We start from the raw sequence: 12891 nt of genomic DNA on the forward strand, positions 1-12891 counted from the left end.
ATTCTGCCCTTAAACAAGGCAGAATAGTATGATGACAGATCGGCTTTAATAAACAGACCGAATTGCTTATGTATAATTATAATTGACATATATATTTTGCTTCTATCTTTAATTTTATATACATGTAATTATTTTTAGATGGGGACGATGACACAGAGAGAGCTTGTGATACACTGCTTATGTGTATTGTCACAGTTCTTAATCATGGGTTGCGGAACGGAGGAGGTGTGGGAGACATTTTGAGAAAACCCTCTAAAGAAGTAAGAAAGTCAAAATTCACTACACTTACAATAAGCAATGATTCTGTCTCTGAATATAGCTTATGGATATACTCCTGGGGCAGATTAACTATTGAAAATTTGCCAGAATCGTGGCTCTAATTGGGCCAGAATTCTGGCATACATGCTGTGCGCCACATTTATTAACTGTTTTAGACACTTTTTGCGCCGCGTTCGCCATGGGGGTTGGCTTAGCAGAACAGGGTGTAGCCTATCAGAAAGGGGCATGGCTTGAACTGCGTGGCCATGCGCCAACATTTTGGCACCAAAAACTACCATAAACAAAGCCAATCAATAGGAGGTATTAGGAACAGAAAAGTGTCTAACATGTCTAGCTAGATTCGCCAAATTTATCATACATCATGAACCACTTTGATCAATTTGGCATATACTCTAACTGCCTTGTCTAAGTTTACACTGTCTAAAACTTAGATAGTGTAATTATTCTGCCCCACAGTGTTAGTAACTTAAAGCCTACGTCTGGTTATAAATGATTTTGCATAACTCAATAGTACAGGCGAATGTAAGAAACTTTCGTATATATCTTGTTAGAGAAAATGCGTCTTTCTCCACTTATCAGGTTCATTTTCTTCTCCCCACCCCTTGTATTCTTAACTCTTCACTCACTCAGAATTCACTCATAGAATCCATAGAGCAGTAATGCAGAGAGGATACGGTTTCTAAGCTCCACTGAGACATCAGGTCACAACTGCCAATACTAGTCTATGGAGAGGGGAGGGAGCAGCAGGAGGAAGCTGGAGAGTGAGAGAAAGACACGGAAAGGCAACAGCTTCTGGTTAAGAGTTTTAATATCTCACGCCAGTGCTGGATTCTCAGCTACACTGCTCCTTACTGCTGTATAATCGCCTCCATACTGCTTCTAGTAAGTGTTTTGCTACCTCACTCCAGTGCTGGTTTCTCAGCTACAATCCTCCTTACTGCTGTAAAATGAATTTATTTGTATTCTATATATAGGAGACTGTTGGCAAGTCTGCTTCTGCAGTTTTCTCCTCCCCGCCCTTCTCCATAGACTTTTGGACAATTGTATGCTTTCAACTTTGTAGGAACAGCTTGGGGAAGGTCTATTTCTGTTCCAGCATGACTGTGCCCCAGTGCACAAAGCAAGGTTCATAAAGGCATGGTTGGGTGAGTTTGGTGCGGAAGAACTTGTCTGGCCCGCACAGAGCCCTGACCTCAACATCATCGAACACCTTTGGGATGAACTAGAACGGAGATTGCAAATCCAGGCCCTTTAAATCCAACATCAGTATCTGACCTCACAAATGCTCTTCTGGATGATTGGGGGAAAATTCCCACAGACACACTCCAAAATCTGGTAAAATGCCTGCCCAGAAGAGTGGAAGCAGTATTATCTGGAATGCCTATTGAATTAAGGTTGAGATGTCAGAAAAGCTTCTGTAGGTGTAATGTGTAGGTATCCAAATACTTTTGTCCATATAATGTATATTACAAAGTTTCTTATCTTTACTTGTACTATTGATTTATTTAAAGTGTAGCTAAACATTTAACAAACTTTTGACGTGTCATAGTGACTTGTCAGAAGTTTTGATTGGTGGGAATACGAGCACTGAGACCCCAACCAATCGCTAAAACGAAGCAGCTGAACCGCTAGTGTGACTGCTCAGCCGCTTCGTGTCTGTTTGGCTTTTTCCAGAAATAAATGTATCGGAGTAGAGGCTCATAGACTTTCTATTGAGTCCGTACTCCAATACATTCATTTCCGGAAAAAGCCGAAAAGACATTAAGTAGCTGAGCGCTCACACGAGCCCTTCAGCTGCTTCGTTTTATCGATTGGTGAGGGTCTCAGTGCTCGGACCCCCACCAATCAATTCTTCTGACATGTCACTATGACATGTCAAAAGTTTGTTACATTTTAACTACACTTTAAAGTTGTTTAGAATTGGAGGTACGCTTTATGACAATCTGCTATATTCATATATTTCTTGTATTTGATTGGGAACAACTTTGTGCTTTGTCAACAGGAATCCCTGTTTCCAGCCCGTGTGATTTATGATCTCCTCTTCTTCTTTATTGTTATTATCATTGTTTTGAACCTCATTTTTGGTGTTATAATTGACACATTTGCTGATTTGAGGAGTGAGAAACAAAAGAAAGAAGAGGTCCTGAAGACGACCTGCTTTATTTGTGGTAAGAAACAACATATCTCAGTGAATGGAGTTTACATGATGTAGAATTAGATTGCGATTTAAACTTCCCATGTTATGTTTTAGAACAACTGTCACCAGCTCCTACATTATTTCTGCTATTAAAAAAGGCAACAGAAAAATCCAGGTCATATTTATGATTCAGGAGACTGCAGGATGTAAACTTTCTGTTGTATTTTTCTTCTAAAACGTCAGTTTGGTTCTCTGTTTAGTAGATGCTGTATAATTGATTCTAACGGTAATGAAAAGCCAGTTTTATCTGTTAGGCCTGGATATTTTAGATCATATATATCTGTACATCCAATTATCTTACAGAATAAATCTTGTCTAATCATTAAACAGCATTGACATTCATGACCATTTTATTAAACTATCATGACTTTAGAGTCAATACAAACTTTAATATATTAAATAAAATATATTTATTATGTTTTGAATGTTAGTTGCACTTTTTAGCTGGAAAAAAAAGTTCAATACATCTTTTCTGCAAGGGCTGGAATGCAAAGGTAGTGCATTCTAGTGGCTTGGGAAAGTTTCATGGAGGAAGAGAAATTACTTGGCGCTCTGCTCTCTCCATAGCCATCTCCAAAGCAACAAAATAACTACTGCTGAACAATACTGGGCATTCAACGTTAAAAGGAGAGGTAGCAGCAGCTCTTTTTAACAGCGTCTTCTCTGGGGCATCGGACCAAGATTCCCAACTAGGGCTGATCTAATGCCCAGGGGAGGCAGCGTCTGCCAACGACTTGTGCTGAGCTGCAGCTCAGTCTCCCCTGGAATTGTATGTTGACTAGTAGACTAATGAGAACTCTGCAGTAAGCACCGAATGATGCAGACATTCTCCCTGCTTTTTGTAGTCACAATAGTGGCACAAATAGATGATTAATAGAAGTGTATAATTCAACTATCAAGTTTCTGTTTATGAGACCGAATTAAAAAACTGAGCAAAGTCAACTAAAATGAAGCATTAATCCTACAGCACAGTTGAAAATATAGCATTAAAATCTAATAGTAAGTATGGAATAAAGCTAAATATATACACTGGGCCACATGTATCAACCGTTTCATACCTACACATCATACTGTAAGATCCTAAAATCCACACTAGCTATAGGGATATCCTAAACCATGTAAACCTAGAATCCCTTTATAGCAAAAATAATGCAAGTCAGTATACCATCAAAATAATCAGTCTTTAATAAGACAAAACAAACATGTACAAAACCCTATAAAAAGGAAAAAAAAAAAAAAACTAAAAACACATAGAAGGGAGGCCTGTGCCACAAGAACTGTGCACAACATAACCCACAATAGCAAAATAGTAGAATAGTTTAACACACCTAGGAAATAGACATTATGTCACAACACATTCAACATAAAGCAATTCGTAGCACCAATTAGTTTTTGCTAATGGGTAAGAAAGGTGGTGAGCAATCACTGACGCGAATATAAATATTAATACCAACCTAAGGATGATATAATAAAATAACCGTATATGCCTCCACTTCAGACCCTGGCGCATGTTTCGCATGTTTCATCCCGTGGCTTCTTCTGGGGGTACAATAATATTCCCTGCCTTCACTATTTTTGTTTTGAAGCAGGCTGGCTTAAAATGTGAGCCACAAATTTATACCAAAATAGCCACACCTTTTCCAATATAAACTAATTTAATAAGTGTGATGCAACATTAGATACATTTGTTGTAAATAGTCCAAATAAACAAACACAAAAAAAGGACAGGAAAAATTCCTAGATTGCTACATGTGGGTCACTGTGTGTGATATTAGATCTGCTGAGTGTTGGTATATAAGTGTTTCTATGTATGAGTACATTGTTTTGTGACTTCGACAAAAAAATGTGTGTATGAATGAGGTTTAGTGATATGTGAGAGTAACCATGAGTAAATAACAGTTTTTATTAAATATGTTTTTTCTTCTTTCTTACACGACTTATACTGAGAGTGTCATTTTGGCATACGTATATGGTCGGGGAGGTATATGTTTGTATAGCATTGTTTTTACTGTATGGAATAGCGTAGTAGACTCCATAGAGAGGAATTCAGTAAGAAACGTATACTACGAGGTATATGTTTTTCCACAATGGGACCCTAAGCCAGATTTACAAGAGCGTGTGCATTTTGCGCGCGCAAAAAACGCGGCGTTTTGCACGCGCAAAAGGTACTTAACAGCTCTGTGTGTCATACGCGTATGATGCGTGGCTGCGTGATTTTCGCGCAGCCGCCATCATTATGACTAGAGATGAGCGAACCGGGACAACCGAACCCGGTTTCAGTCCGAACATCGTGAAAAGTTGGGTTTGCAGCGAATCCGAACTTCACCGGGTTCGGCCGAACACGTTTTGACCGAACCCGGGCGGGCAGAAAAAACATTACAAAAATATTATACTAATCGGCAGCCACTTGTCTCTATCAATCACTGATAGAGAAAAGAGGCTGCTGATTAAAAATAAAATAAAAAACATTTCATATGTACCCGGTCGTTGTCTTGGTGACGAGTCCCTCTTCTTGCTCCAGTCCGACCTTCTTTCCTGACGCGGCAGCCTGTGATTGGCTGCAGAGGCCGCTGCAGCCTGTGATTGGCTGCAGAGGCGGTCACGTGGGATTAAGCGTCATCCCTGGAGGCCGGCCTTCTGACGTCATCCTAACGTGCGTGACCGCCACTACAGCCTGTGATTGGCTGCAGCGGCGACATGGATGAAACATCATCGCTGGAGGCCGGACAGGAGGAATGTAAGTATGAACGTATTTATTTTATTTTTTTATTACATTAAAATTCTATTTTCCGCGTGCCGAGCATGGTACTGTCAAGGTTGCTGAAAGAGTTAGTGCAGCCCATTAACTCTTTCAGCACCCTGGACAGTACCATGCTCGGCGCACGGAAATTACAGGTTCGGTCAGAACTAGTTTGGTCCGAATCGAACTTTTTCGTGAAATTCGGCGAACCAGCCGAACCGAACTTCTCATAAGTTCGCTCATCTCTAATTATGACACTCTGTTTGTATGTTTTTATTCATACTTTTTACTGCTGTTTGCGCGAATCAAGCGCGTCACACGGAAGTGCTTCCGTGTGCTGCGCGTGATTTTCACGCACCCATTGACTTCAATGGGTGTGTGATGCGCGAACAACGCACAAATATCGGACATGTTGTGAGTTTTACGCAGCGGACACACGCTGCGTGAAACTCACTGACAGTCTGCACGGCCCCATAGACTAACATAGGTCCGTGCGAGGCGAGTGAAAATTTTCACGCGCGTTGCACGGACGTATATCACGTTCGTCTGAATAAGGCCTTAGAGTGACATGCCAATGTCTTCCATCACAGGCATACGTCAGGAAATGTACCTTTGATGGAAGACTCTGATGTGATGTGAACCGAGCCTAAGCCCGGCAATACAGAACCGCATCAAATAAATGTTAAAGCACACGGCCCTAATAATCATCAGTGAAGTGATGGTGTTAATGTGAATATTTTTGGTGTGCTATGGCAGTGAAAGGGTTAATGTCACTTGTACCTGGTGGTCTAAGGCAGTGATGGAGTTAATGTTAGAATACCTGGTGTCTAGGGCAATGAAGGGGTTAATATCAGAATCCCTGGTGGTCAAGGGCACTGAGGGGTTAATGTCAGAACTCCCGGGGGTCCAGGGCACTTAAGGGGTTAATTTTACAATCCTGGTGGAGAGCAGTGAAGGGCTTAATATTTCATAGCTGGTGTCAGGTGGGTTAGTCATCCCGCTAGGCTGCAGCGTTGCCCAGGCTCTAACAGGAAGCTGAATGCTGATCGTTCAGCTTCCTGTTCTCTCCCTGCACTGATCATAGAGCTGAGTGGAGGAAGGGGATAGAGAGGACGGAACTGCTCTAACTATATAGCCACAAAGTTGTCTCAATTATTGGGCATAGTGTTTCAGGAGCGCACTGGCCGTTCATTAAGGAACGGGAGAAGACTTTTCCTGAGCAGGGATAGCTTTTAAGATGCGTGGCCGCGCTTCTGTGCAGCTTATAGGGAACAGTGACTGATGTAGCATTCAGCCTTATTCACTGGAATTTAAGAAAGGAGTCAGCTAACCATTAAGTCAATAGTTCATTTTAAGTCTTTACATCATTGAATGTAAATTAAATAAATATTTATTAATAAATGTGGGACATTGTTCTTCTTGGTCTTAATCCCTTTATGAAAGGAAGAAGATTATATTGTTGTAGCTAGGTTCATTTTGAGCCATCTGTTTCCAGGAGTTTGCTTGTTGTTGCTCTTCTCCACTTTTCATGTACTGGTAAGGACACATCTGACAGAAATATACTACTTTTATAAATTTAGTACAATCTCAGGAAAGAATGTTGTCATGTTTGGGATTAAAAATAAAGTTTTGGTCATATTTAGCATTCAATATAGCCCCTGCCAGCACCCGGGCATATTTCCCGAAGCCTTGTCTTTGTCATTTATAATGCTGTCACTACCTGTTACATATAGTTCCAATTTTAATACAAATTACATTGGAATACTTACAGCTGTTAATTTGCTTTATACTTCATTACCTTTTTTGCCCTGTAGTTTAGCCAAAATCATGGCAGCAGTGCATCTGCTTTCTCTTCAAAGAATCCGTATCCACTGTGAGGGCATCTTACAATAAGCATACTATTGAACTATAAAAAAAAAAAATTCTTTGTCTAGCCTGATTTGAAGTGTGTGTAGAAGCAGAGAAAACTAAATTCAATTTGGTTATTGGTCTGTTGTGAAAACCAGAAGTTGGAAGGAAATAAATGTGGACAGCTGGTACCAGGCAGCGTAACAGTTAATTAACAAACCTATTTAATTCCATTCGGTTTGTTATGTTGCTATGTGCGACTTGCTTGTTTATTGTCATTAGGTCGAATCTGTTTCCACTGTGTTTATTTTGACAATCAAAAAAAATCAGATTGGATAACGACCAAAGGGAAATCCATCCAGTTTTAATATGCAATTTCATAGTCTTGAGGTGCCATTTATTACATTTTTTTATCAATTAATAATGATTTCTGTGGGGAAAAAAAACTGAACATCCAAGTCACTGTATAAATGCTTTTTTTCAATTTACCAAAAACAGAAAGTAATGGAGACACAGGCATATTTACAAAATTACTGGGTCGAAAAGACGTAAGCCCATCAAGCACAACCTTTATACAGTGCTCCCTCAGTGAGTTCATGAGAGGATCACTCCTCATACACAGCAGCCCGTCAATCACTGTGAGGGGGGTAGGAGAGACGGGGGGGGGGGGTGCTTCCCTCATGAATACAGCCTACTCATAAATCTATGAATACTATGAATCTGATGTATTCTTTAAATGTTCCTTTTTAAGTGGCATAGTCTGATGACAGATCCGCTTTAAGGAATTTGGATAGATATTAAAGTCATAAGCAGCTGCTGGAAATGGTGAATCACTTTCTATGTTATAGACAGGAGCTTCTTCAGGATAATGTTTACAGTAATAATAAAATAGAGCCAGTCTTACCTGGTATTCAAAGTAGCAGTTCTTCCTGGCACACGTAGAAAACAGTACATATAGCACTGTACTGTACTGCAGAGAGGCACTACTGGACAGCCGATCAGTGCATGGACAGAAGTAATACAGTGCCCACAGAGGGCACTGCGGCCGCATCCACAGAGGGCACTGCGGCCGCATCCACAGAGTGCACTGCGGCACTATCTAAAAAGGGGCTGCCCAATCTTTACATGTGTGCTAACTGAGCCGACGGACTGCATTTAGCGACACTTAAACTGGAAAGCTGGATTGTTGAAATAAGCACGTGGAGAAATATCTCAAATTTTAAACCTAGCGCTATTATTATAGTAATGTAGTATTATTATTCTAGTAATAGTGTTATAGTAGTTCAAATAACTAACTAATTAACAGTAATTTTGTATTGTATCAAATCTGAAAGTAATGCGGCCCGTCAACTTCCCATTTTTTCTATATGTGGCCCACTTACCCGGCCGAGTTTGAGACCCCTGCCTTAGAGTTTAGGCTCACCTGTAAATACAGTTGAAATTATTATAATAATATATAAACTCTGCATCATTATAAACAGGTTAAACGATAATGGTCCCAGTACAGATCCCTGGGGTACTCCACTCATTTCAATTCTTCAATTTGAAAATAAGCCATTTATGACTAACATTTTAATACAATGGGGAAAATTTTTTGGCCTAAGTTGCACCTTAGGCCAAAAAAAGTGTTCTAAAGTAGGCCAACCAAGAGGTGGTATAAAGTTAGACAGAAGTGTCTAAAAGTACGAAAAAATTGTATCATCCAACCATCAGCACCCGTGATATCGTGTGAGTGCTCATCAAAGAGGAACCCCAAATATGTCCTAGAGCACTTTCATAGTGGCATGTTTTAGTCAATATTTTGCAAGCCAAGCAAGAGGTGCAAACTTCCCATCATATTTTTCTCTGTTTTATTTTCCGCTACTAGTTTTGGCATACAAATACTGATGCAAAATACAGACCAAACTACTGCCGTGTGAAAGCGGCCTAATGAGAGAGAAAAAAATTACTAATGTGCCTTTGCTTCTTGTTGGCCAAAAGTGCTGCATTCTTGGCTGGGAAATGCATTTTATTAAAGATCGAATATTTTGAATAAATTCATTTTTATTAATAAACATTTATACATTAGCAATTGTTTGCTAATCTTATATAGGAAACTAATTATACATTGGAAAAAATGTGGCAATATTGACTTTAGTTAGTGTTGCCAGTTCACACGCAGATGCCCAGATCTGCTGTTTGGAACAGTCAGTGAATTTAAGCCTCATCATAAACAGTAAAAGGTCACCCGGCTTCAGGCAAATGTTGTATTTTACACCAAGACATTGATCCTGAGCTGACATACTAATTGTACAAGTCATGTGGTGTTATAAACCTCATCAGGAAGTACTGGACAAACCTGTCACTACACTATCAAGTATCTGTCAAGTTGTCATTAAAGCTAATGACTGCTGCTTTAATAAGAATAAAGCTTGAGGGTGACGTGACGAACTGCACTAACCACAGAATTAAATGTGCGTGAAATGCCACAAATTAGTGACATTTTCAACATGCGCAAAAATTACTTCAAATACTTATTTCTCTCCCAAAATGTCAGAGCCTGATTTCACAGCTTCTCGAGGCAGCGATTTATGATGATATGCATATAAACTATGCCTATTATGAAAATAGCCACTTTATAGTGCGAATTGTAAGACAATTCAGTAGAAAACTAGTCATTAGGAATAAGTGTTATATTCTATCATATGCTTCAATTCATATTTTGGGTCTGCTGGCTGATGTTCAATCTCAATTTATACACCAATCAACCATAACATTAAAACCACTGACAGGTAAAGTGAATAACATTAATTATATGGTTACATTGGCACCTGTCAAGGGGTGGCATATATATGGCAGCAAGTGAACAGTCAGTTCATGAAGTTGATATGTTGGGAGGCAGGAAAAATAAGCAAGGGTAAGGATCTGAGCAACTTTGACATGGGTCAAAAAAAATCTATAAAACGGGAGGTCTTGTGGGGAGTTCCAGGTATGCAGTGATTACTACCTACCAAAAGTGGTCCAAAGAAGTTTAATCTGTGAATCAACGACAGGGTTATGGACACCCAAGGCTCATTGATTCACATGGGGAGCGAATTCTAACCCGTCTGGCCTGCTCCAACAGAAGAAATACTGAAGCGAGAATTGGTAAAAAAAAAAAGTAAAAGCTGGCTATGATAGAAAGGTGTCAGAACACACAGTGCATCACAACTTTCTGCGTTGGCGCCGCATAGCAGCAGACCTGTCAGAATGCCCATGCCTGTCCACCCCGAAAGAGCTTCAGAGCTGGACAATAAAGCAATGGAAAAAGGATGGTTGGGTCTGTTAAATCACATTTTATTTTATATAATATGGAAAGCAGGGTGCATTGTGTCGCTAACCTGTGGAATAGATGGCACCAGGATGCGCTATTGGAAGAAGGCAAGCCGGCAGAAGCATTCTGAACTAAATAGTAGTAACGGAACCAGCGTACCATTTTTTCTTTTTCCTTTTTCACTCCCGACTTTCCAAGAGCCATAACTTTTTTTATTTTTTCGTCAATAGAGTGGTATGAGGGCTTATTTTTGGCGGTAGGAATTGTAGTTTCTCATGGCACCATTTAAAATACCATATAATGTACTGGGAAACTGAAAAATAATCATTGTTTTTGGTTTTCGTTTTTACGGCTTTCACTTTGCGGTAAAAACGACAACTTAACTTTATTGTGCGGCTCAATACGATTACGGTGATACCAAATTTATATACTTTTTTTATATTTTACTACTTAAAAAAACTAAAAACATTTTGTTATAAAAAAAAATTCACCACATTCTGAGAGCCCTGAGGGCATATTTTTTGCGGGACGAGCTGTAGTTTTTATTGGTACCATTTTTTGGTAAATACAACTTTTTGATCACTTTTTAAAAAAAAAAAAATTCGACCTAAGTTAACAAAAAAACTGCGATTTTGGCATATTTAAATTTTAGTTTTTTTTACGACAGGTGGATGTAACTCCTTAGTGCTGCAGCCATGTTCTACAGAATTTATTAGAATTGGACCGTAATAATGAAAAATGTAAACATTTTTAAAGATACAGTTTAAGATACAGTTTTAGCTCAAACAAAAAATAATTTTCACGAGGAATGCTGGAGAAAAATCATCCTAATGCTCTTTACGCAATTATCATGAGTACGGAAATTTCCAGAAATTAGTGCCTATTGAAGGTTGCAGAGTGAAAATGGCAATTTTCCATAGATATGCCATTTTAGTGCCACTGTGAAAAGACAACTCTAATTATTATGCAGAGTTTCCTGATCAGGAGTGAAAGAGCACCATGCGCATTTGAGGCCTAATTTGGTGATTTACACATCATTGGCCCAAAATTGTAGGGTCTCGAATTTTAAATGATAAAAGAAACCCTTAAAAAGTGACGCCCATTTTGCAACTACACCCCTTAAAGGGATCCTGTCATCAACATCTTACCTGTTAAACTCACCTGACCCCTCAATGGCCGCAGCTGTCCAGAGTTCATTCCTGTTCTCTTCTTTCCTGAAGTCCTCCTCTGTCAGTAAATATAGTCGTTTAAACTTTTCCCGCCTTTTATGGTAATTATTTTTCCCTCTGGGATGCCGCTTCTTAACCACGCCCACTGCCACCACCTGTCCGGCCCTGACTGGCTAAGGATCTGTCAATCAAAAAGAAGGAGGTGGAGTCCACTCTGAGACGCTGGAGGAATGAAAATCTGACTCTTTTCAGATGAAGATTTGACTCATTTCTGCTCATTTGCATACAGCGTGGGACCACTGAAAAACTGAATACTAAAGCTACAGAGCTTACTTAGAACATATTTATAGCTTAGATGACAATGATTTTTCACCCACTTTCACCAGGTATTGCTGGCTTTATAGCTAAAATGCTGGTGACAGGTTCCCTTTAAGTAATTCAACTAGGGGTGTTGTGAGCATTTTGACTCCACAGGTGTTTTTTAGAAATTAATACGCATCGAAAGGTGCACAGTAAAAATTTAAATTTTTCCACAGATACGACATTTCAGTACCCAATATGTTGTAACCAGTTTCTACCACTGGAGACATACACCCCATAAATTGTTAAGCATGTTCTCCCAAGTATGGCACTGCCATATAAGTGAACGTGAACTGCTGTTTGGGCACACTACAGGGCTGAGAGGCGAAGTTAGCGCCATTTGGCTTTAAAACGCTGATTTTGCTTGGTAGTAGTTCTGTTTGTAGTTTTATTCGTATTTCAATTTATAATGTGGGGTCATATGTAAACTGTGCGGAGTACATCTGGGCATAATAAGGTGATATAATAATGGGGTAAATTATAAAATTAATAATCCATAGATGTTTGAAATCCTTTATGCTGAGGCAAGGTTTTTTGGGGCAGGTGTGGCACTGATACCACACTCACCTTTGCAGTTTGGGAAATATCACTGAAAAAGCACCCTCACTTCCAGCAGATGTGCTTGGGCCCTCCCTTCCTGGTTCCCAAATATTAGGGCCTTGATAACCACCTCTTACAACAGAAGGAATATTCCCCTCTAGCTTGCACATTGGGATGTTTTTTCTTCTTTTGAGAGCCATAACTTTTTTATTTTTTTCAATGATGTAGCCGTGTGACGGATGTTTTTTTCAGGACAAGTACCTTTTCGGGGTACATGTGACTTTTTGATCTCTTTTTTTATTCCATTTTTTTGCGAGGCAACGTGACAAAAATAACAGAAAATCTGGCATTTTAATTTATTTTTAATATGGTGGGTATAAATGACCTGTTAACTTTATTCTGCGGGTCAGTATGATTATGGCGATACCAAATTTATATAATTTTTTTTAGGTTTTTCTTCTTTTAC

General features: G+C 39.4%; 1 protein-coding gene across 1 annotated transcript in view; it reads left to right on the forward strand.

The window, feature by feature from the left end:
- The window catches only part of ITPR3 (inositol 1,4,5-trisphosphate receptor type 3), a 244458-nt gene that overhangs the window by 216508 nt on the left and 15059 nt on the right, over positions 1 to 12891 (forward strand). Inside the window, exons 54-55 of the mRNA XM_075853510.1 lie at positions 139 to 260; positions 2282 to 2447. Of these exons, the coding sequence (XP_075709625.1) occupies positions 139 to 260; positions 2282 to 2447 (288 nt within the window). The remainder of the gene's footprint in view (positions 1 to 138; positions 261 to 2281; positions 2448 to 12891) is intronic.

This window comes from Rhinoderma darwinii, chromosome 2, assembly GCF_050947455.1.
Source record: "Rhinoderma darwinii isolate aRhiDar2 chromosome 2, aRhiDar2.hap1, whole genome shotgun sequence".
Classification (NCBI taxonomy): Eukaryota; Metazoa; Chordata; class Amphibia; order Anura; family Rhinodermatidae; genus Rhinoderma; species Rhinoderma darwinii.